At 50.7% G+C, this 23,833-nt stretch overlaps 9 protein-coding genes across 9 annotated transcripts; 2 read left to right on the top strand and 7 right to left on the bottom strand.

Annotated features, from left to right (window-relative positions):
* Positions 1 to 73: 73 nt before the first annotated feature.
* Positions 74 to 361, top strand: N7457_003122 (uncharacterized protein; the record flags this gene model as incomplete). The annotated part of the gene is made up of 1 exon (XM_057174168.1): positions 74 to 361. The coding sequence occupies one exon, from the start codon at positions 74 to 76 to the stop codon at positions 359 to 361; it is 288 nt and encodes a 95-aa protein (XP_057034319.1).
* A 631-nt stretch (positions 362 to 992) lies between these two features.
* N7457_003121 (uncharacterized protein) lies at positions 993 to 2,106 on the bottom strand (the record flags this gene model as incomplete). The annotated part of the gene is made up of 2 exons (XM_057174167.1): positions 993 to 1,991; positions 2,047 to 2,106. The coding sequence occupies 2 exons, from the start codon at positions 2,104 to 2,106 to the stop codon at positions 993 to 995; spliced, it is 1,059 nt and encodes a 352-aa protein (XP_057034318.1).
* A 572-nt stretch (positions 2,107 to 2,678) lies between these two features.
* Positions 2,679 to 3,285, bottom strand: N7457_003120 (uncharacterized protein; the record flags this gene model as incomplete). Its single annotated transcript, XM_057174166.1, has 2 exons — positions 2,679 to 3,072; positions 3,110 to 3,285. The coding sequence occupies 2 exons, from the start codon at positions 3,283 to 3,285 to the stop codon at positions 2,679 to 2,681; spliced, it is 570 nt and encodes a 189-aa protein (XP_057034317.1).
* Positions 3,286 to 3,482: 197 nt separating this feature from the next.
* Positions 3,483 to 4,228, bottom strand: N7457_003119 (uncharacterized protein; the record flags this gene model as incomplete). Its single annotated transcript, XM_057174165.1, has 2 exons — positions 3,483 to 3,913; positions 4,084 to 4,228. The coding sequence occupies 2 exons, from the start codon at positions 4,226 to 4,228 to the stop codon at positions 3,483 to 3,485; spliced, it is 576 nt and encodes a 191-aa protein (XP_057034316.1).
* A 1,492-nt stretch (positions 4,229 to 5,720) lies between these two features.
* On the bottom strand, positions 5,721 to 6,513 carry N7457_003118 (haloacid dehalogenase, type II; the record flags this gene model as incomplete). The annotated part of the gene is made up of 2 exons (XM_057174164.1): positions 5,721 to 6,253; positions 6,300 to 6,513. The coding sequence occupies 2 exons, from the start codon at positions 6,511 to 6,513 to the stop codon at positions 5,721 to 5,723; spliced, it is 747 nt and encodes a 248-aa protein (XP_057034315.1).
* A 2,881-nt stretch (positions 6,514 to 9,394) lies between these two features.
* On the top strand, positions 9,395 to 13,451 carry N7457_003117 (putative nuclear migration protein; the record flags this gene model as incomplete). The annotated part of the gene is made up of 3 exons (XM_057174163.1): positions 9,395 to 9,404; positions 9,504 to 12,539; positions 12,607 to 13,451. The coding sequence occupies 3 exons, from the start codon at positions 9,395 to 9,397 to the stop codon at positions 13,449 to 13,451; spliced, it is 3,891 nt and encodes a 1,296-aa protein (XP_057034314.1).
* Positions 13,452 to 14,156: 705 nt separating this feature from the next.
* On the bottom strand, positions 14,157 to 14,521 carry N7457_003116 (cytochrome b5-like heme/steroid binding domain-containing protein; the record flags this gene model as incomplete). The annotated part of the gene is made up of 2 exons (XM_057174162.1): positions 14,157 to 14,234; positions 14,345 to 14,521. 2 exons carry the CDS (start codon positions 14,519 to 14,521, stop codon positions 14,157 to 14,159), a joined length of 255 nt encoding a protein of 84 aa, XP_057034313.1.
* A 287-nt stretch (positions 14,522 to 14,808) lies between these two features.
* N7457_003115 (putative mRNA splicing factor RNA helicase (Cdc28)) lies at positions 14,809 to 18,165 on the bottom strand (the record flags this gene model as incomplete). Its single annotated transcript, XM_057174161.1, has 1 exon — positions 14,809 to 18,165. One exon carries the CDS (start codon positions 18,163 to 18,165, stop codon positions 14,809 to 14,811), a length of 3,357 nt encoding a protein of 1,118 aa, XP_057034312.1.
* Positions 18,166 to 19,537: 1,372 nt separating this feature from the next.
* Positions 19,538 to 22,729, bottom strand: N7457_003114 (tyrosine protein kinase SWE1; the record flags this gene model as incomplete). The annotated part of the gene is made up of 1 exon (XM_057174160.1): positions 19,538 to 22,729. One exon carries the CDS (start codon positions 22,727 to 22,729, stop codon positions 19,538 to 19,540), a length of 3,192 nt encoding a protein of 1,063 aa, XP_057034311.1.
* Positions 22,730 to 23,833: the final 1,104 nt, after the last annotated feature.

Genomic DNA, 23,833 nt, shown 5'->3' with positions numbered 1-23,833 from the left:
TCTTTTGTTTGGGGATGTACGGTGTATCCAGGAGTCACCGGCCTCACGATCGGCAGGGCCGGTTCCCAGCATAATGGTCCTTGGAAGACGGATTGTTGGAAACGGACTGGATGCGGCATTGATTCGAAACTCATTCCCTGTTGGGGCTCAGTCTTTGTTTGGGGTTGAGATCTTCAGTGATCCTCGACTCGGCCACTTTTCGGGACGCACATCCCTCGGATATCTCGCAAACTTCGATCACATGGTAACCAAACTAGATGTCGATCCCAATGTGCTCCCCCGAAACATCCCCGATATCATGCTTCTTTTGACAAGCACGCGTGTTGAGAGCAATAATGGGATCCTCCCGTTGAGCTATTGATTGGATCAACGATGCCCGGTGGGACTAGCTCAAGCGAGTACGCGGAAGCTCAATATTAGATATATGATTATTTGTGGAGACAGGGGAAGAAAGCCATGTGGCCATGTGGCCACAGGGGCTTAAGCTAGAAGCATTCTATAGCATTATTGCAACTCTATTACCCATCTAGCCTAACGGCTCATCATCCGCGCTGACAATCATTCAATCGCTTGTGTCTCAGTAGCTCAATTTGGATTCCTGAATAAGAATAAGGATCGTATCATCGACAATTAGTGTGCAACGCCGGCTATCGTTCAAACTATGTAATTGATTGGACTTTGAGACTACAGAGTCCGAAAGTCGGCTCTCGTAAAAGTGGACATCATGAGCCGTGATGATTTAAAGCGGGCTTCGCGACAATCTATCCGTGACACACCTGAGAATGTTCCAGATTACCCTTACACTATCACTTTATTTTCGATGATAATGCCTTGTCAAGGTGGGATAGCAGTGGGCTTCACTTGTCACGTTTGATATACAGCTGTGAAATGAAAGCTCTACTTTGATTCAATATGATTTGAAACATTGAACCTGTCAAATTTGCGCTACAAACATATCTTGAACTCCGAAAGCACATATGGTGAGGGAAAGCCTACCCCCGCTCAATATCAGCTAAATAAGCCGTCACCCTTTCCACCAAAATCCGGCGTGGCTCCGCTTGATCACTGTCGCTCAGTGCATGCGATGCATTAGGAATGACCATACTTCTGGAATCCCAGATCTGCCGCCCACTCCCATCAGCAGCGGTTTGCCATCTCTTCAAGAGAGCCTCCTTATTAACCCACGGCGGGACCGACTGATCCCTTCCAGAGTAGAGCACAAGCATCTTCTGATTGAGTAAGCCCCTCTCTCGAATCTTCCCGAAAGTCCCGCGGAACTGTTCATCGCTCAAATCGGAACTAAACAGATCATCCTCAGACGGATTCTCCGGACTGTCTGGACTGACCAGACTCAAGAACCGCCGACTGCTAACCGGTGCAGAGGGCGGATATCCAATTCGCGATGTCACCGATAACGGCACAACAGTATCAACGAGATCGTGATCCTCATAGGTTGCACGTCGCGCATCCGCAACAGCCTTATTGTATAACGCGCGCATCTTGGCAGGGCTATCACGCGCAGTACCGCACTTGACAACCCACAGAATGCCCTCGCGATCGGAGACAGGTGCTTGCATAATCGCCCCATCAACAGGTACCCGCACGATGGGCTTCCAATTGCGGTCGAAGACCGGATGTGCCGGCCGCGGGTTGGGACAATTGATGTAGTGCATCACGTCCTGACTGCCCGTAGAATGACCCATGATTACCACCTTTCCGGCGCCAAATTGTGGCTCCTTGTACTTGCGGATGTACGAGACACACTGTGACAGTTCGTCAATGTCCTTGCCTAGTCGGCCCATGCCCCAGCCGCCGCCGGCGCAGGACAGGATTAATGAGAACACGCTCCATTGGGATGGATCTAGGGCACGGACTACGTCGTTCAGATAGTCAACTGAGCCGAGGCTGTCGCCCAGGCCGCCCACAAACACGAGCGTGTGTGGCTTCGGTACATGACTGCGGGTGTATTCAAAGGCTACAAGAGTTTCGGTCTGTGAGGTGGCGTTAGTGGCGTAGATGGCTTAGATGCGGGAAGGGTTGCTGTACACAGTGATGTAAAACACCAGGTTGGCCTTGAGGCAGTGAGGCTAGAAGCTTGATTTGCATTGTGAGACGTCAAGTGCTGTGGATGGTGCCGTTGCAGGGGGTTGACAGTAATGTGCGTCAGATCAGATAAGAGGTCATCAGATAAGGAGCTGCAGTGGGTTTATCCGGTACCGGCTCCACGAGGGCGGTAACGTGAAAATTAGGGCATGGTGATGTATTGCCAGTGTGTATTATTGGTATTAAAACGGCAACTCCGATAGCGGATGCTCGACTTGGATACCTTATGTTGTATGCTGCCCAGGTGATAATCCTACATACAATGTTGATCACTGCGACACAAAAGAGAGGGGGAATGGGATTAAAAGGACAACAATAGACTGTATTTAATACAGCAAAGATACTTGTCCCTGCCTATTCCTGCCGTCATCAGAAGCTTGTGAGATAGAACATTCGAAAGCTTTATGCCTTCCAAAAGCCCTGCGCGCATAACAGGCTTCACATCAATGCATCAATAGGTACATAGTATCTGCGCAGAACTCTCTAATTCATAAATGAGTATGGAAGTATCTGAATGAAGATGAAGCAATAGTGGAAATATATCAAGACAACTAAAAAGAGCATGATATAAAGTATTATGATCGATCGCAGACATACATATTACAAAAGCAATGCAAGGTTTGAGTAGCAGCTTGTGATTTTGCCACAGTTTCCTCCATGACCAGAGCCAATTCCTTTAATCTCTCCTCCCAGAACGCCAGCCGCTCTTCATCAGCCACGAGTCCAACAAATGTCTGCTCAGTCCCAGTGCACGACACCACGCGAGCTGGACTGACTGGTCCAGGATGAGGATTGGCGTAATCAACAAGAGCCTCAAAGCCAGCGAAGGAAATGCTGTCGAAGTATTCAATATCATGATGATTGACGACAGAAGAGAAGAACGAGGCATTCGGTGACCAGTTGGTGCAGTTGTCGGAGATTTGCTGAAAAAAACCAAGAGTGGCATGACGACCACCTCCCAGATATCGGCTGTAAACGCTATCCAAGAGAGCTTTTGCAGCTATACCGGACTCGGACCCGATGCACAATGGCATGTACTAGTAGGTAGGTCCCATTATCCGGTCGATTTAGGGAACATTCATTGACTGTTCGCCAGGACACCACGCCCCCAAAGGTGATGTCTTGCGTATTTAGATGCTGCGTCAGGGCTTGCACCCAGCTGGTAGTGAGGAGTGTAGCCATGGTTATATCTGGTGAGAGTTTTGATACGTCTACTGTTTTCTTGATGAAGTAGGTTTTGTGCCAGGTTGAGATTGGGATAAAGATGTCAAGCGTGAGCCTTCGAGCATGTCCCACCAGTAGTTGATGTTGCTAAGTCTGGGGTCGGCCTGGTATTGAATGAATGTCGAGGATGGAGGCGAGGATGGGATTGGGTTATATTAGTATTGCATCTCTAGCTGGCGGGGAATACCTGGGAAGGAGATTCCATCATACTGGGCATGTGAGATGTGAATCATGAAGCCGTTCTCTTTGGCCCCATGAACCACAAATAGCCCAAGAGATGTCTTCCCAAACTCAAAATATGGATCAATCTTGATATCGTCCTTAGCAAGATATTTGCAGCATTGGCTCACGGGCTCATCGGTGAAGCGTTCAAAGTCAGATAGAAAAAGTCTCTCCAGTACTATCTGTAGCATGTGGCCGGAATCCCGGACAAAGATTGTTCTTAGAATATGGTGCCTTGCAACAAGCTTGTTGAAGCAAGTCACCAATGAGTCGACATCAATTTCCTTGTTCATATACAGCATATTGTACTGAACGGCGCTTCGAGGTGCAGAGACAGTGGCCTCAACATCTTGCCTTTGTAGGTCTGTTACTGGTAAAAAATCCTGGATCTGCCAATTTGAGTCTGTTGAAATTGGGTGAATATCCCCAAAGAGGAATGTTGGAATATCAGCAGTGTTTAGCAGAAAGAAAGGAGCATAGACCTTGCTGGACACTTTTCTTCCGACAATAGCTCTTCTAGTATCCCTGCCATACCGCGCAGCTGCATATTGCGGAAGATATCTGTCACAGATGAATGGTAGCCAGACAAACGGATAACCGAGACTAGCTTCATAGCCATGATTGAGCCTCCACCAAGTCTGGAGTAGTTGTTATCCAGGGCTAGCCTCTCTTCTTCCATGCTCAATGACTTGGCCTACAATGAACGCAGAGTTCGCTCCTTCATTGTCATGTAGATTGGATCGCTTCTTTAAGAATGTAGATTCATGAAGGCCATTCGGGACCGTAACAACAAGCCCGGTGTGTCATTTTCTGCCATTGCTTTGAGAGCCTCCACTTCAATTTCTTTCCTAGCGTAGGATAGACTTTTGACAGAGATATAGACAGACAGAATCATATATGGCGGTAGAACGTCTGAAAGCATTTTTTTCAGACCAACAACTGATTCAAGTAGCTGTGTGGGTACAACCGATGAGAAGAGAAGGGTTGATACTTTGGAGGTAACCCCTAGGTCAACAATCTGGCCATCTGTAGTTAGTATTTCACTCAAGAGAGCCACCAATATCGGAGACTGGCTATCTGAACCCTTCGGCATAATGTATTGAGCAGCCAAATCGGTACCTGCAGGGAATGCCTGGCGGAACTGGAGATCGACCGCAGCGAGGTCCATAACCTGATCATCGACTCTTCTAAGACTCTCTTTTCGGCCAACCTAGAGTGCCTTTGGCAATTACATACTTCCCATCCTGGAAACATCGAAGGCTATGTAGAAGTCTGCTTGCTTCTTCATGAAAGTACTGGTCTAATCCCAAGCTTACCCAGTGGGATAGGTAGTATTTAGATTAGAATTGGGGGTGCTCACGATGCGGGTTTCGCGCATATGCTTCGGAATTTAGGGTGGTCGAGGCTCACTCTTCTTTGGCTTCATGGAAAGAAGGACAGTAGATTCGCCGACACGCACATTTTGGGATCATCTAGGCAGTGTCATTTATGGATACAAAAAGGTGAGGTAAATCGGAAGTTCTCACAATAGTGGCGTCGTCAACTGGCCACTGAGTCGAGGAGTGCTCCGGGCACTCGCGCCCCTTTTTCGATTGCCTTCAGAATTCACTCGTGGATAAGTGATACATAGGAAGATAATGCCAATCTAAATTATAGATAAATGGGAGCAAATAAGACTGATTGTAGAGTAAGAAAATATCTGATGCTGGCGAACGTGATTAAGAGACTAGGAAACAGCGGCCGCGAACAAGATACTTCAACCCCCTTAGTTAAGTTATAAGGTAAGATTAAAATATGTATAGCTAAGCTATTTTTGCGCCAGTAATAAACATGTTGCATTTATGTTTTAATATCTTACATTTTGGCTACAAGTTCATGTATAAGTCGGGACTTGTTTCGCTGGATGAAACTCCTCTCCAGATTGTTTTGACCTGGCGAACAGAATCCCAGAATCATCTCATCTCCAATCGCCAGGTAGTAAAAGCTGAAGTAGTTGGTCATAATTACTTCGGCAATATGCGGCAAGAAAGAGGATATAATACAATGGACATATCAGTTGAATGTTCATTGAAAAAGTAAGTGTATCAAGTAAGTATGGATTCTCAATTAGAACAAGGCTCAAATAATCCTTCGAGGAGACCTCGCTGCTGTTGCCGTAAGACAGACTAATCTTACTCAAGCCCAAAACGCCTAGATATCTTTTGGAAGCCATTGGACTTGAGATCAACCCACATATCGACCCAGCCTTCAGCCTTAGCCTTAGCCGCCTCCTCCTTCGACCACGCTTCCTCCAGCTGGCGCTCAACGTAAATAGTCTGGAGTCCACAGGTCTTGGCAGCCTTCAATTCGCTCAGATGCGCTGCCACCATCGCGCACTGACCTGGTTCCAGCCCAGACTTTTCGGCCGCGCCATTATAGACCAGTGGAGAAGGCTTATAAGTGCCGAAGTTTTCTGCACTGACAAGATCCGTGAAAGGCAGGGATTCGTAGCGCTGGAGATCCTGCAACAAAGACACATTCCCATTTGATAGGGTTGCGGTTGAAAACTGACGATTCAGTAGTTCAAGACCCGAGGCACTGTCTGGCCATGGGGTGAGCCGGTGCCAGGCAAAAGCGAGTTCCCACCGCTTCTTGTCACTGAATAGGCCATCCAGATCGTGCTGCCGAAGGAGGTCTTGGAGAACATTATAGTGATGCTGATCAACTGACACAAACTCAGTGGATGGATCAAAACGTATGAGTAAATACACTATAGGAGCGCCGCCATTCTTCGGCAAACGATAGCCAGTCTTGCGAGAACATATGTGCCACGCGGTCCTGCATGTCGCCTGAGAGATTATTGTGGGGATTATTCACGGCATGCAGGGCGGCTATACACAGCTCCTCTGTGATGCATGTACGCCATGACACAACAGTGCCGAACATGTCAAAAAGCAATATCTGAGGTGGATTATCCGTCGACATTTTGTGGATGCCTGGGTGTTGAAGATGATCTGTTCCCCGCACTTTCGAAATACGTCTGTGACCGAGGCTAGCCTGGACAAGTATGTACATACCTACCGGTCTTCGAGCCAAACCCACCCCCTTCGGGGGATGGGTCCGTCACGCTCAACAACAATTAACCATCAACGCAAGATTCCGGAATGAGGTACTTTTTAAATAGTAGTGCCATATAAAAGGTACCTTGCACAAGATATCTTGAAACTTGAGATTTCTCAGCCCTCAAACTAGCTAAAGCGAAAAAAAAGATATGAATATAAACTAGAGTTCAAATATCGAATATCTCCTTACCAGTTCGTGGTATTATACCAGAGTTGATCCAAATAAAGTAACCTTGGAAACTCATATTTAACCAAGCAATATAAAATTACAACCTCCTAAGCTATTATAGGGAGTCAGAGAACCTTAGAGACACGATATCCAATACCGAGATACTTTTTATATGGCGTTACCATAAAGAAGTACCGGATTTCCAGAATCTTGTGTTGATGGTTAATTGTTGTTGAGACGTATATAGGTGTATTCACATGTTTACCTATCCAGAGGAGCTTAGTCAGTGGCCCTCCTGGAAGCCCTCTGGAGGTAACGAGGAGGTAATGGCCTAATTGTTCTGGCGTTCATTTGGAGCACAATGCATTCGTATTCCACACGGAATAATCCGTACTCCGTACTTCTTTTACAAGTGACTTATCCAGGAGACATTATGATCGGTCCTAACCCTTGAGAGTTCAAAGTGAGCAATGCGCAGGAAAGTTAATCACCCTGACATGGAATATACAAGGTTTTGTTCATATTGTTCATTGAGGACAAAGTGCTTTTGCGATGTTGATCAGGTGATACAATTCGACCGGTGCAGCAGCGCCGTCTGCGGCCCCCAAGCTAGGCTCGCCGCTAGCGCTATCAAAAGAAAAAAGAAAAAACAACTCCTGACTTTGCAGGGATATGAAGCCGGAGTGAATCGACCTGTCAATGGTCAATGTTCAAGTCCCAAGTACTCCGGAATACGGAGGACGGCATACTTCGTCCTTACAACTTTGCCCGCGGTGATAGCCCCCTGAGGCCAGTGGGGCAGTCACCTCAAAATGGTTCGCGGAGACTGTTCTTCCTTCGTGCCATCCCCCGTTGTTAGTCTCCCAGTGCTAATTTGGGGGCTGGACATCCAGAGTCTAGACTTGAGTACGGAGTACGGAGTACTCTCTACGGATATTACACTGGTGGGCAACCATGGTCATAATCAATTTATTGCCAATCATTGGCGATTCTCGTACGCCACTTCGATCCCCCGTCGTGCGACCGGCCCTTGCCCATATGCAAGAGAGAACTCCGATCCTGACCGAGGCCATAATGCCTGATCATAGACTTCGCAAATGGGAGTTTGGTTCTCATTTCGGCCGTGGTGGGTGCTTTGAAGCTCTCGGTGGATACCTCGGATGGATCTCTCTCTCTCGTTTTACCCCTGATCCGCAATAGCCTACGGAGTAGTCCGTAGGAGTTGCCCATTTTATCTTTGGGGAGAAAAGTACTCCCCCCTATGCACCAAATACTGGGAAAATCTGAAACACATATCACAGGCTCTCATGGAACTAAATTGTCCATGGCGATCGTCACCCAAACAAGCTACGACCCATCCGCCAACGGCGATTTAATTATACTGTCAAACACGCTAGCTATCGCTGCTATTTTAGTGTCTACAAAATCGATTCCATTGGCTATTCGAGAGACATTTCTCTTATTATTTGCCTGTCGTTTTTCGAGGAAATAGGGGGAGGTCTTCCTTGAGCCATCCAAGCCCAAGCTTGAGCTTCGCTATTTGGATTTATCCGACGCGCGGTGGACCCCTAGACGCGTTTTTGTCACGAACACCTACCCCATACTGGATATTGAATTCAAAATAATCACCGGACCAATATCCCGCGATATTGGGCTCCATTCTAGTCCGTTTATTGTATCTTTGTCAATCTCAGAGCAACGCGACAGTTTCATTGCGTCGATGACTACGGAGTACGGAGTACTCCATACTCCGTACGGAGTATGATATCTTGCTATGATCTCTTCCTGTGATATCTTGCGAACAGACCTCCAACCCGTTTTCTCCCACGTTACAGGATACGATCCAAAGCGAATCATGCATTAGTGCCTTGGGTGGCAGCTGCTGTGGAGCATGAGTCCTGTGGGCTAATCGGGTAGGCTCTTTTGCTTTCCCCATGCCCCCTAACGAACGCCCCTGGGACTTTTTTTCTTTTCTTTTTCCTTTTTCTTTTTCTTTTCTTTTTCTTTTTGTCTTGATGCGCCAATGCCCGAGTCTCCTCGCGTCCGGCGTGGTTCCGATATATGTGCCGCAAGGCTGATCTAAGTCCCTGAGGTCTTTCCAAGCTTAGGGTAATCTATGTTGTAGGTCTGAGTTCGAAACAACTCGGCTCAGATCATTGCCTCGTTTGTAAATTCACTGGGTCTTGAATCCTGGGAGATCCCCTAGTGATCTTGATCGCCCCTCGAAGACCACACCCTTCAGATTGATCTCTTCCTGTTCCGGGATCGACCCCTCTCTCCCGAGTTGACCTTCAACGCCTCTCTTAGACGCCCAGATCGATTCCTGTGAGTAAAGTTAGGGTGTGTCTTCCTATGCATATCAAAACCCTGGGCATTTCAATGCATCTTCCGACTGCGTTGTAACCGTGGCTGACCTTCTTTTCGTCTCACGAAGTTCCACAAGGTCCCAACGCTGGATACTTTCCCCCCTCGGCCTGTGTCCAAGTCAACAGCACAGGTGATACCTGTTGCCAGCCATACCAGCACCGGTTTCAAGCGGTCATCAGTCGAATGGTTAAATTACAATAATCTGTTGATGGGATCCGGTGCGTGACGTGCTCTGGCTAGCCCAAGGAGCAGAGCCCGGGTGATGATCTGAGGCTTTCCATCCGGCACAAGCGCGAAGAGAGATGGCAGACTTGCAGTCCCTAGCCATTATGGCCCACTCATCCCCGGCACCGTTGTCCAGACCCAGACCTCGAGCCCCATCAAAAGGAAGATCGAGACCATCTATGCGCCGGCGAGATTCCTCCCCCCACCGTCATCCCCTCCACCTCACCTTCCAACCCCCGCATTCTCGCCCGACGGACAAACAGACGAAGATGATATCACCGAGGATACTTTATCGCCTTTCGATCCGCGCAGGATCACGCCGACCCTCCATGCATCTCTGGTGTCGGAGATCCTCTCCCTGCGCCGGGAGATAGAGAGCAAAACGAAGGCAATCGATGGATTAGAGGAAAGTTTGGATGAGTCAAGGACTGAAAATGAAACATTGACCGCGAATCTATCCCAAGTCACACGGGAAGGACGCTCGTTGAAACACCAAATTCAACTTCTGGAAGGTGGAACATCGTCTGCAATGACCGAGCTGGCTCGGGAGCGTGATGAAGCAGTCGAAAGCATCAGCGATGTTCGTAAGAAACTCGAGCAGGCGCAGAAGAAGGCTCGAAATCGAGAAGAGGACGTCGAACGAACCCAATTACTCTGGGCTCGCGATCAAGAGTCATGGGCGGATGAACGCCGAGCCCTGGAACGCAAGGTCCACGTAGTGGAGGGCCGCTTAAAAACTGTTTTGAATGAGGTCGCCGCCGCCCAGGAAGTAGCGACTCTCCATTCTCGCTCACAGCCGAGTGAGCACGGTGAACGTGTCCACGACAAAACTAAAGAAAGCGACACAGCCAGCGTGGCATCTAGTAGCCCGGACCGCCGACGCACAAGTGTGACCACCGTGAGCTCGGATGACGAAGATGCCATCAATTTCCGCAATGTGCGGTACTCAGTTATAAGTATTTCGCCTGGTGTCAAGACTAGTTCGGGTCTGAATCTGGCGGAGGAACTTGAATTGGATGAGGAGGAGTTCGTTCCATCTGATGATGAACTCCCCGCCTCTCCGGAGGCGCTCCCCGAGGAGCGTCCAATGTCGGTTCACTCACAGGGATCGCATAGTGTTTCCTTCAAGGCTAGAAAGATCTTAGGTCTGTCCCTACAGAGTTTGGGGTCACCCACTGCTATGGAATTCCGTGCTGGGCTCGCTAGTCCAGTGAAATATGACGTGACAGTCGAATACCGCGAAATCGGCACCCAGTATTCGCCGCCTCCGTCGCCTACCCTAGAGGCGAAGGTAGCGGATGAGATTGTTCCTGGGATATTGAGGCCAGGTTTCACCCCCGAAAGCGAAGGCGACGAAAATGCGGACCCGCTAGAGTTGACGCAGAATCAGACATTACCCATTGCAGCCGAGATGGTATCTACCTCCTGCCAAACCGAGGACGAGCCTCCGAGTCCTCCATGGACGCCCAAGTTAGCAGACTCGCCGCCCGAGGCTCCTGAATCAGCATCTCAGTTGCTGCAGATGACATCGACTTCTACACAAACCGATTCCATTCCAGAGACAGAAGTCGCCCAGAGCGGAAAACCTCCTACCTTGTCACCAAATGATGTACCTTTGCCAATGGACATTCCAATGATTGCCATTCACCCACCTGGTTCTGAGCCTTCCTCCCCTCGAAGTAGCGTCGTCCTTCCACCGCAAACCAAAAATATTGGCTGTCAGGCCAATTTCCAGGCGATTGTTGACTGTCGATCCATCGCCACTCAGACTGAAGAGATCCGTATCGATCAACGCCTTATCAAACTTCCTGCTAGCCTTCTTCCCTCTGCTATTCAGGATACACTACCTGAACCCGAGTCTCGGGAGCCTGGCCTCGAATCATATACTGTGCCCCCGCTTCCACCACGTTCTGAAAAACGAAACCAGAGACGGATAGCGACAGGTGGCCCCATGAGGCCTCCTAGAGCACCCAGTCCAGATCACATTCAGGCTTATCCGGGTAACAACGACAATGGACCGCTCTCAGACGACTCTTTGTCCAATATTCGACGACCACTGCGGTCTAGTAGCCTCTTTGCCGGTTTCGAACAAACTAGCGACGAGGAAGGGCCCCTTGGGGAGCGTGATGTCTTTACTGATGATGAGCTCCTTAATCGCCCATTCGCCGCGTATACTGTCAGTCGTGGCAAACTCGTCAATGCAAAATCAAGACCTAGTCTGGACGAAATGACTCTCCCCGAAGTTGACGAGCAACTATCTTCGCCGGAGTCAAGGCCACCTGACATTAGTCGTTCTCGCGCTCCTCAAAGGTCTGCAGTTATTTCAAGTGCTCGCCAGGCTGGCATGCGCAAAATGGCCATGATTTCCAGCGGAACCGCTGCACACCAGAAGACTCGCGCCCGGAGTCCCAGCGAACCAAGTCTCGAAAGCGGGAGTGCAGGGTCAAGCATTGCCCCGCCATTCCCTGTTCCTATCCGTCTCAGCTCACGCAACCTCCCTCCCAACGGTAGCGACGGACCGCCAAGCCCAACTCGCTCAGCCGGCAGGCAGTTCTCTGATCGCGGTCAGCACTCTGTCGTCCGGCGGCCAACCCTACGTCGAGTCCGATCCGCAGCAGCAATGTCAGAATCAGAGGTCACCGAGCAACCAGAGACTCGCTCTTCCCCATCACAGTCAATTTCGACATTTTCTCCAGATAGCCCCATTTACCGACCATACCGACCACCGCCTATGCCGCTTGATGATATCACGGTGCCTCGTGAGCGGTACGGGGCCCCGAAACGCGCCTCGCATCGTGCGACTGCATCTCAAAACCGGGGTTACGAACAGCGTGAGCGAAACGATTCCACTGGCGGTGTACAGCCGACCAGTGTTGTGGATGCCATTGCGCAGACCATGGTTGGCGAGTGGATGTTCAAATACGTGCGTCGACGCAAATCCTTTGGAATGGGTGAGTCCAAAGAGAACTGGGAAGGCAAAAATCCCGACGAGGTGTCGGCGCATATCACGAACAGCGGTGTGCGGCATAAGCGATGGGTTTGGCTTGCCCCATACGAAGGCTCCATTATGTGGAGTAGTAAACAACCTACAAGTGGGCCTGCCTTGCTCGGCAAGAGTGGCCGGAAGTGTCAGTCTCCAGGAAAATATTTCATGTTGATCAGAGCGGTAACTAACATGAAACCTCCCTATTGCAGTCACCATCCAGTCCGTCCTCGATGTCAAGGATGATAACCTCCTACCGAAGAGCGCCGGCTCTTCAAGCCCTTTCAACCGCTCCATCCTGGTGCTGACACCGCAGCGTGCTCTGAAATTCACAGCCCTGACCGTCGAACGTCATTACGTCTGGCTGACGGCCCTATCCTTCCTCAGCCACTCCTCAATGGGGCTCCAAGAACTAGCAGTACTTCCCCCAGTTCCTCAAGAGGAATCCCCAACCCTACCTAAAGCCGCCCTCCGTCGTAACCCAATTCGCGACTCCATCCGCGTCGCAAAGGGCCGCCCCCGCCCGACGCCACAGGGCAAACGCTCCTTCAACAGCACTGGCGCTCCAGCCCCAGTCCCTGAAATCCCAGATGACAGCATCGACTTAGCAGCCGATGCACCGCACGTCCCCCGCTTCTCATCCCACAACCGCAAGCGCAGCAACACCGCACCTCGTCCACCAGCTCTTCACACTCTCCGCAGCTTCTCCAGCCAAGGCACTATGCCCTCCCCGTACAGTGCCGGTTCTTCGGAACTCCACTTCCCCCAGGTCCCAAGTCTACCTCAAGGCACCAGCAGCCGCCGCACGTCCGAGGCGAGTGGGCGGGCGCCCAGTGCAGCGGGCAGCAATGTGTTTGATATTGGCACTATGCGCATGGAGGCTTTCATCGATCATCATGCGGAGGAGATTAATCGCGCACCTCGGGTGCCTCCCCGCCAGCGCCATATCCGCAAGACTTCAAGTCAGTGGAGTGAACGACGGTATGAGTTTGATACGCCTTCGGTCAATGGCAGCGAATTCTCATACCGCCCCGACGACCCTTGGAGAGGATTCTGATGTTATGACGAATGTTGCCTCGCTTTCCCTCTCGTCTCTCGCTCCTATCTTAATTAATACCTATCTATATACCTATATCCCGTGTCATTCTGGCGTTGGTCTTGTGTGTTCTGTCTTTTTCTTTGGACAACTAAGCTTGTTGGCGCAGGTTCCTCGTAACCTCCTCTCCCCGTGTGTTGTCTGCGCACTGCACAAATTCCCCTTTCCCTTCACCTCTTTTATTTTGTCGCTGTCACCTACGCATCTTTATTTTCTGTTTTCCTCCTCTTCACAAGTTTATCTTTGACCATTTACCATTTGTCGCTTTCGAGTTGATACCACTTTGATTTGGATACCATATCTCGTGCAGCGAGCGGGAGAAGGGCGTTTTCCTTTTCCTTTTTTTGTTCTTTTTGCCTGACATTCCAATATCAAAACGGGGGGGCTTGTGGGTATCAGGACAGGACGTTGGGGTATACTTCTTCTATATAATCAGCTATGTATTGAACAAGGGAAGAATCAAGTATTCCATACGATCATTGCCCCATCCTCCTCTCTGATCTCTATTTTCTAAATCTTTGCCAATGACGTTCGCACACAAAAGTGACAAAGTCGAATCGTGGGTATAACGTTCGCTAGCGGAGTAAATACATCAAAGATTTGTGTGATGCACATTGACAGGGGAATCCTCAACAACATCTATTCAGATCTACTCGATGGTCGACCTCACAGCTTCGCAGCATCCTTGACCTCGCCGACCTTGAGCTTAGGCGAGTACTTCTTCAACACGGATTCGTTGTGGTACTACCGCCGGGGTTAGTAGAGTTCAAGAACCGACTCGGCCGATTGCCAATCATGTAACGATAACGTCGGATTTTCGTGAAAAAGATACGAAACTCCAAAACCAAACACACCTTCCAGAATTGTTTTGTGGCATCCTTGCCCGCCACACGCTTCAGGATCTTTGCGCCGCCGGGGTGCTCGTCAATGAACTTTGTTACGTCAAAGACGCTGCCGTCGATGATAATGTAGAGGCCCTTGTCGGCGGTGTTGTGGGAGGCCACATCGGCGGGGGTGAAGGTTTGAGACATTGTTATGAGAGAGAGGTAAGATGAGATGTGAGAGGAAAGAGGAGTAGGTGACGTATAAAACGGAAAGTCTGGGGGAAAGCGGAGAGAGCCGAGGTCCAAGTTGCCGCGGTTGCAATTGCCTGCGCTGTGATTGGCCGAAGCTGCTTATGGAATATCATGCCATTCATCTACTGTCAACATGGAGACAGTCTCTTGTCTCAAGTACGACTTGACCGGGGAACAGTCTCTTGTCTCGAGTACAACCTGACCTGGGGACAGTCTCTTGTCTCACCGAGTGTCCAATCTCTCTACCCCCGACTCTTTTCCCCAACTGCCCCTTGCCCCTTGGACACCTTGCGATCCAGCCCCAGACTCTCCAAGTCTTTCTTCTTATAGTAATGCGGCGCAACCTCAACCAGCCATTCTGCCTGCAGTGGCATGTTACTGCGCATGTACTCCTTACTGGTAAGAACCAGCTCGAAGTAAATGACCCAGCGTGGATTGATCTCCATAAGCGTACTAGATGGATGCAAGTACACCGACTGTCCATTCTTAATAGTCCGATAACTGTCCCCACCCCGCTGTAGTCGTGCCGCGTTCGGGAAGAACCCAGCAGTAATGGCCTTCTGAATTGGCTGTATATTTGTAGATCCACAAGTACTGACTGCGACCTCAACGCGGTCGCACAGCTTGGCAAGTTGGTCACGCACGTCGCGCGCCCGGGTGAGACTACGTTGCTGCAGGAAGTTCTCTTTCGCCCAGATGGTGCTGAAATCCGAGTCGACCCATTGGTTCCAGACATTGAGGAGCGTAAGGTGGTCACCACCTTCTTTGACGGTGAACCGATTGCGCGCACTGTCCGCGTGGATCTTCTTATCTTTGGGTCGGAAGAAGAGTGCGCTGCCTTCGCCGAGCATCGACACGATCGACAGCACTTCCTCTACACACCCGTATTTGTCGGAGGCAAGGATCGCCTTAGCAAGCATCGGATCCGTCGGGAACTCGGCCATCTGTCGGCCGACCTTAGTGAGCTCGCCTCGGTCATTGAGCGCCCCGAGTGCGTATAGTTGTTCCAACGCGCGGATAATAGTCTCCGATGGTGGCGGATCCATGAAGTCAAAGTCAAGCAACTGGTCAATACCCAGCGACTTGAGCATCAAAATAACTCCATTCAAGTTGGTACGTTGAATTTCTGGGGTGGTGTTCTCTTCCAGTTCGTTATAGTATGCCCACTTGGTATACAGGCGGAAACATTTGCCAGGTCCGACACGTCCAGCACGTCCAGCCCGCTGGTTAGCCGAGGCGCGCGAACACGGCGTCACTACTAAGCTTTCCATACCAGTGCGTGGGTTGAACACGTTTTCCTTGACAAATCCAGGGTCGATCACGTATACAATGCCATCGATTGTCAAACTAGTCTCAGCAATGTTGGTGGCAAGCACCACTTTGCGTGCTTTGGGTGGAGTAGGTTCAAAGATCTTAGTCTGTAGTTCGGACGGCAGATTGGCGTAGATAGGCGCAATGATCATTTCCGGTATTTTACTTCCGAGCTTTCGGGCCGTTTCCTGTAAACTCTGCTCGGCGGCCTCGATTTCTTCTTGTCCGGTCAAAAAGACCAGGATGTCTCCAGGGCCTTGGGTAACATGGATCTGGAAGACTGTAGTGATAGCGGCGGCAAGATAGTTGGCTTCGGGCTGCGAAGTGTAGTGAACGTCAACAGGATATCGGCGACCAGGAATATTGAAAATAGGGGCGTCGTCGAAGTATTTCTGGAACTTCTGTGCGTCCATTGTTGCTGAGGAAATGAGCAGCTTCAGATCAGGCCGCGCTTTGGCAATATCCTTAAGCAGACCACAGGCAATATCCGTCGGCACCGTCCGTTCGTGCGCCTCGTCAATCATCAGGGCCGAGTACTGGCTCAGGTCCGGTTCTGTCAACAGCTCTCGCAATAACATTCCATCGGTCATATACTTGAGGATGGTCTTGTCACTCGTATTGTCCTCAAATCGAATGGCATAACCAACTTCATTTCCGATCTTTGTACCCATTTCATCTGCCACACGAGCAGCAACACTCATGGCGGCCACTCGTCGCGGCTGCGTGCAACCAATCTTGAGGCCATCCTTCGTGTAACCAGCTTCGTGGAGGTACTGGGGGATCTGTGTCGTTTTTCCGGAACCAGTTTCACCAACGATAATCAAGACTTGGTGGTCTGCCACGGCCTGTATGATTTGATCACGGAATTGATAAATGGGCAAACTCTTGCGGGTTTCTTCCATCGTGGTAGCCTTCCTTTCTGCTTCGTCAACCTGCTGCTTGAACCGCAGCTGTTCCTGTGTCATTGGCTTCTGCGTGCCCTCGAGTTTGGCATCCATAACAAAGTTGATCTGTTGCGAATCGTCGAAGACATACTCATAGTCCCCCTCGTCCACAAACTCGGCCTTCTTGATCTGTGCTTTGGCTTTGGCCGCCTGCTCCAGCTCCCATTCCTCGTGCTCCGTGACAAATCGTTCCTGGCCCATTTCATCACGCTCGACATATCGCTTATACAGAGCTTCTTCCTTCTTTTTCCGGTCGATCTTGCCCTTTTCCGTAATGTAGTCAGATGGCATCTCATAGCCATCGCGGTGATCATCGATTCGAAGCCGTTCCTCGGCGAGGCGAAGAACCTCTCGGTTGCGCGCGAACTCCTCTTTCTCCCGCCGAGTCAGACTTGGGTTGTCGCGCAGCTCCGCAGCTTCCTCAACTACCTGTCGTCGCAGGAGCGCCAACCGTTCTGTTTCGCGCTTCTTCAGGTATTCCTGTCGAGACCTCTCTCGCAGATCGGGCATCATGGAAGCCCGCGCGCTGGAATCATCGCCCAGCGCACGCCGCCGTGCAGCCTCACCATCGCGTGTCCGATCCTCGACAATCTTCTTTGACTTGCTACTGTCCTTATTGGCCAGTCGCTTGGCGAACTCGTCCCGTTCACGAAGGTCTCGTTGACGGTCGATCTCTTCCTGGGTTTGAGGGTTGATATCATCGACCGGGGACACGGAGCCATCATCAATTCGCGTACGCTTCGATGGTGATTCTTCGAATTCCTCTGGGAACATCTCTTCTTCGGGGATCTCTTCGTCACCCCATCGGTCCTCAAAGTCCTGGGAACCTTTCTTACGGAGTTTTCTCGTCCGTGGTCGGTCGCGACTTTCCGCATCGCGGCTTCTGTCTCGTTTTCGGCTGTCCTCTCTGTCCCCGTGGCTGCGAGGTTCGGGGTCTCGCTTGCTCCTGCTCCTACCGTTGTCGCTGTCCCTGTCCTGTCTTCTCCGTCGCTCTCTGTCTGCTTCGACGTTTATGGGCCCTAGTGAGGTGGCAGGGTCTTGTTCGTCTTCTCCCATATCTACCAGACGATATTTCTTTTTTGTGGATTCCTTGCTCGTCGCATGTTTGGATGTAGACACGGTAGGCTGTGCGCCCTTGCCCATGCGGCTATGAAGCTCACGGGCGAAGGCCCCAATCTCGGCTGATTTGGTATCTACGCTGTCGAGGAATGATTCAAGAGTGCCTTGGAGAGCGGAGGTCGACTTGGATGAGCTAGCGGTCGCGAGCACAAAATCGACGATGGTAGGGTCTGACGCGCCCGTGAGGCGGATGAGGTTCTCCGACACGAAAGCTTTGTCGTCCATGATTCTTGGGAGGCGTTTGCGGTAAAATTAAATGCGGAACTGAGCGATTGGTGTTTGATCGGAGCTTCTGCGCGAGGTGGACAGGTAAGGTGTGGTATCGCGAGATTTAGAGGGAGCAGCGCATGGTGCACCAGGGTTTGGGGCTCAGAAAACCACGTTCAATGTCGGGATTGGAGAAAGGGACTTATAAACCAACAGAGTATGGGGCAAATGATTCAAAATCCAGATTGGAGAAGATTCGGGGTTGGGAGAGCTGGAGAAGTCTGCGCTCAACGCCAAGAGATTTCGTGGCAACCGGCGGGAAATATATTCTGCACGGTAGATTCCTAACCTCGACAACTCCGATCACAATGCAATAAGATATAGAGACATTAAGCCGCGATTTATGAACCGAACGGGATAGAAACCCGAGAGACCAAAATGATAGAGTACTCGAAGCAAATGTGACTGAAATATACCTAAACACAGTCCCATAGCTCTCGTATAGCGTCATCCTAGATCAAGGAACTACACGTCCAAGACAACCACATACTCTTACATGTGAAGATCACAGGACGAACTACAAGTCAGAAAAATGTTCAGATAGGATATCATATCGATTCGTAATTCCACAATTGCTATACAGACATGGAAGCCAGGTATTCAACCAAAGACACTAAACTAGCAGAGAAGATCGCGCTCAAAGAAAATGGATAGGGGGTCATCACTGCCCAGAGGGCACACGTTGGTCATCAGAAAAAGCAAAACGAAAAAAAAAGAGGCAAAGATAGCGGTGATGTTCCCAAGCCAACCAGGAGTGCCGCCAAACCAAGTATCATCCGTGAGGAGAATCGCTGTGAAGCAATCCCACGACAAGATATGACAGGAGATGAATACGGCAAAATCCCAGAATGGCCTTGGTCCTTTCCAGAAGCAAGCACCCTGCGATGTTGTGGTACATTTCTGGCATCTTGTAATGCTAGGTATTTGAATCGTACAAAAGAAAACAAAAGAGGAAAAGATCCGTGAAACAGGGTAAAGAAACCCATCGCAAACTCCGCCGAGTCGTGATCCATGAACTGCTCAAGGTAACGCCCAGATCCAAACCGTACGGATCGAAAACGCCCCAAAGCCCAGTCCACAACAGAAAACCCCAGCTTCGACCGTTGAAGCGTGGGGTCGAGGGGGAGATAAAATCGTGACGTGAAAACATGGCATCAAAGATAGGACCAAAAGAAAAATGCTCCGAGCTTGAAACGCCGAGAAGAGAGGACAAAGGGAAAAAAAAAATAATAAGAAAAAAAAGAAGAAGAAGAAGAAGAAGAAGAAGAAGAAGAAGAAAAGAAAAGAAAGAAACACCCTCCGTATGCACAATGGTGAAAGGGATATTAGATTACACATCGATCATTTCGGCATCTTCGGCCAAGATCTCGTCCGCGGGGCCCCAGTTACCCTCGAAGACGGTGGCGCCTGCGCGGCGTCGTTGATTAATAAATTGCACTCCATAAGTTTCCAGGATTTGATCGGCCGTAGGACGGTTTTGAGGTTCGGGGGAGATCATCCATCGAACAATACCGTCCAATGCCTGGGGATGGTTGGCGTCGACCATGAAACTGGGCGGATCAATCAGCTCCCCGCTTCGTGCGAGTAGCTGTGGTTTGGGATCGTTCAGCTGACGACTTGTCAAGAAGTCATCATCGAATTCGTTGTCACCCAGGTCAGAGGTACAAAGCTCCTCGAAGGATGAGCCTTCCGAGATGGGATTTCCTGATGCATCGCGGAAGATGCTAGTCTCCGAGCTCCAAGTAAGGCTGGGCACATCACTCATATCGCCATTACGGAGCTTCTGCCAGGACACTCCGTTGTCAGGAAGTTCAACGTTTCCAGCGATCTCGAAAATGATCAGACCGAGCGAGAAGATATCCGCGGGCTTGTCAAATCGACCCATGAGAATCTCTGGTCCAATGTATTCGCGATCGCCTTCGCCCTCAATACCATCCTCTGCAGGCCAGCGTGTTGCCATGCCGAAGTCACCAATTTTCAAGGTACCTTCAAACGTGACCAAAATATTGGCCGGCTTCAGATCAAGATGGATGAATCCCTCGTCGTGGATTTGCTTCAGCCCCAAAGACATCTCGAGCAGAATTTTCCAGATACGGAAGTCGTCAAGTCGAGCCTTGAGCCCTGCTTGGGCCAAAAAGCCATCTAAGCTACCCTCTTCACAGAACTCCGTTTGGATGTACAGATGGCCATTGCACTCCCAACTATCCATGAATGAAATCACATGGTCACAGTTGGTCAAAGTTTTGAGAACATCCACCTCACGAATCCGGCGCTCACGATCCTTCAATCCCAAGTAAGGCTGCTTGCTCTTCTTAACAGCCCATACCTGGTGTGGCATGGAAGTCGGTGATTTTGGCTCACTTGATGGCAGAGAGAAGACAGATGGAAAAGAGGCATCGTGGGGTTGCGCGACACGGTAGACTTGAGAGAATTCGCCAGTTCCGATAAGCTCGACGTGGTCGAAGCGGGCAGTCAGAGTAGGGTCCACATCTGGTACATGATAGCCGCTTATCTGGAGACTGGGGCGCCTGAATGATGACCAAGAGTCTCGCGGTCCTGTGGGAGTAGCCGGAAGCTCATGTTCCTGCACATACTGGTGGTCATTTGGCACCGAGATGGATAGGCCGCTTGGATCTGGGGGGAAGTACTGGTCACGCGGGGTATGAGGTGATGCCTGCAGGAATTTGTCCCGCAGTGGACTCGCTGTCTCGGATAGGCGTTCCAGAGATGGAATTTGAGAAGTGGCAGGAGGGTAGGTGCGAGATGCGAGGAAGGGTTGTTTGGTGGGGGTGGGAGGAAAGTCGTCGTTCAGTGGTTGGCTGTCCTGTCGGGAAGAGGGCGATTGGGCGAGAATGAGATCATCACCATCAATGCTAGCGAAGCTTCCCCGACGCGAAGCCTCGGGGCGATTGAAGCTGCTACCGAAGATTCCCATGCCCCGAGCGAAGGGGCTCGGCTTGGGACGTGAGTTCGTAGCAGGTGGATTAAAGGGTGAAGCTGCAGCCGCATCGGAGTGCTGAGCTAAACGCGATTTGTCAAATAGTCGGTCTGTGGGGTTTGGCCCGGTGGTGAAAATGTTCACAGGTCGCTTGCATGGTGTATCGGGCATGCTTTTGTTGAATCCGGGATTCTCCTCCGCATTGCGATTCTTCTTGGAAATCAAACCGGTGGACATGAATGCCGCGGGTAGAGGCTTCACTAACTTGAAGTTATCTGGTGTAGCAAATGTCTCCGAGGAGTCTTCTCGTGTAACCCGGCGCACGGGAGCAGGACGAGTAGCCCCAGCGGGGAGAGATTTGGAGAAGTTGAACATTGGTCGTCGGCCTTCTGGCCTGTGCACCGGTTCATGGGTGGGCGAGTCATCTAGACTTGACCCAGACGAGGATTGCGTGATGGTGCGCGAAAGGGGATGAGCAGTGGGTCGAGGAGGTTGAGTGGTGTTGACAGTGGAATTGGCGGGAGGATTGGCGGGAAGATCGAAGAGAGAGTTGGAGGAGAATAGAGGGCTGGCGGGCGGCCTTGGAGAGAAAATATTTTCGTTGCCTGTCTGGAATAGGCTGCTATCAAATGACATTCGTGGTCTCACCGACAATGGTGTACCAGGCGGCGATGCGTCAAGTAAATCATCCATTGCTCTAGGTCGACCGAAAAGAGGTCGCTCGCCGCGCTGCTGTAGGGTGGAGCGTCGCAAGGAAGATGAGCGCTTGGGAATCGTCGCAAATGGACTGTGGGGTTGGACCGGCGTGGGGAAAGAGGGGATTTCGTTCCTCGATGGTGAACCCTCTGGAGTCGTGTCTTCAACCTCGTTATCGAAAATACTGAACTCGGTCGATAGATGCGGCGTGTGCACACTGCGTCGCTTTGCAGAAGGGCTGCCACGCGATGCTTGGTCCAAGTTCATAATCCCATCGCTGCGCTTTAAGGGACTACCAGTCACCAGGCTGCCAAAGGTGCCACTCCGTCGCTTTTCGATACGCGACATCGTTGATCGCGGGGCAAAGGTCGATTCCCCGACAGGGGCAGAAGGGATGTTGAGAAAACAGGGACCATCGGGCGTGGTACTTTCACCTGGCGGCACGAGATCATCGAGAGTCAAATCATTTTCCTCACCTGCGGATAAAGAGATGGGTTGAGTTGGAGTCGCGTTGCCCGCGTCGGCCGAAACACTCAGAACGCGTTTGGCAGGACTGCGGGGTGACGTGCGCCGACGCATGGCTGGCCTGCTAATTTTGGCACTAGGAGGATACGGGACAGCGAGAGGTGACTGGTGAGATGGGAAGAGAACAAAATTGTTCTGAGAGGCGCGCCTTGACGGAGACAAGGGAGAAGAGATGTAGGCGGATTTGGAGGGAGACTGAGTACGTGGGTTGAAAAAGAAGTTCGAACTTTTAGAAGGTGAGCGCGAGAGTGAGCGTCTCAGTTGGCGAATCGCAGAGCTGGCATCAACGTGATGGATTCCCGAGTGCGATGATAGATGAAGTGTGCCGCCGGAGTCCCGGTGCGGCGAAAAAGTCGCAACCATGATCGGAGGAATGTGTCAATCGGCCGCGCAACGAGACCAGAATGAAGAGCGTGTTGCAGATGGCTGTACAAGATCCTGAGAAAGGCGCAAATGGGATCTGGATATCTCGCAAAATTCAAGACTCCAAGTCGGTGCCGATGAAAGCGCTACTGAGGCCTAACGCGTTTGACAATCAACAACGCGTCTCCAGGCCCGAAGAGAGTAAGACACAGATATGGAAATCAGACCAAGATACTTCCAAAGGAAGGCGCAGGAATGTTCCTCTTGGCAGGTGCGGGTGGCAAGTTGGGCAGGGCAAAATGATCGAGTCACACCACACTCATTGCGGATTCTAAGGAATTCACTTGACCCTCCCATGCGCCTACGCCGGGGAAGGACACACACGCGTGCGGTTTCAGGATGTTTTCGATGCGATAGGCGTGTGGAATGTTTCACACACGATGTGGATGAGACTGCAAAGGGCAGTTTATAGGATGGAACTCCTTTCTCCTGAAGTTGTTCCTGAAATTGTTCCAAGGACGAGATAAAAGTCAAAAACTTGCAAGGGGTAGTTCCCCCCGGTGCGAGATGGTGAGGTCAGCCCACGAGGGCGGCGAAGGGCGAGTCGAAGGAGGGGTTAGGCAGAGTATTGGTATGTAGGTATGATGGCAACCCAAGTACCCAAGGATCGAGACTGGGGGGATTGAAACAGGGGATGGGATGGATGAGATGGGATATCAAGAATGTTCGAATATCTCATGGAAATAAAATGGCTGGTTCGCAAACTGATTAACGCGCAGTCGCGTTGTTGATCGTCGATACCCAATGTGGATTAGGGTGACGCGTGATTGTGACATAAACAAATACTTAGGTAATCCGCAGCCCTGTCCCTATACTCCGTACTCCGTACATCCTGCGTTCATGTAGCTTGACTTGCAGAGGGGATGTGCCTATAAGAAATACTCCGTCAGAAAAAGACCGATCAAATAAATCCCCTCACCAATCCCCAGAAAAGAAAAAGAAAAAAGAACCTGAACACCGAAAACCGAAAAAACCGAAATCCCAGCGATGCGCGTCTTGAGCCTGCACGGCCCCTGCAGACGCCACCATAAACAAGAGAGGGGT

The sequence above is a fragment of the Penicillium paradoxum genome, assembly GCF_028828445.1.
Source record: "Penicillium paradoxum strain IBT 22861 chromosome Unknown utg000003l_segment0_segment0, whole genome shotgun sequence".
Lineage (NCBI taxonomy): Eukaryota > Fungi > Ascomycota > Eurotiomycetes > Eurotiales > Aspergillaceae > Penicillium > Penicillium paradoxum.
This window is presented reverse-complemented; position numbering and strand designations above follow the sequence as displayed.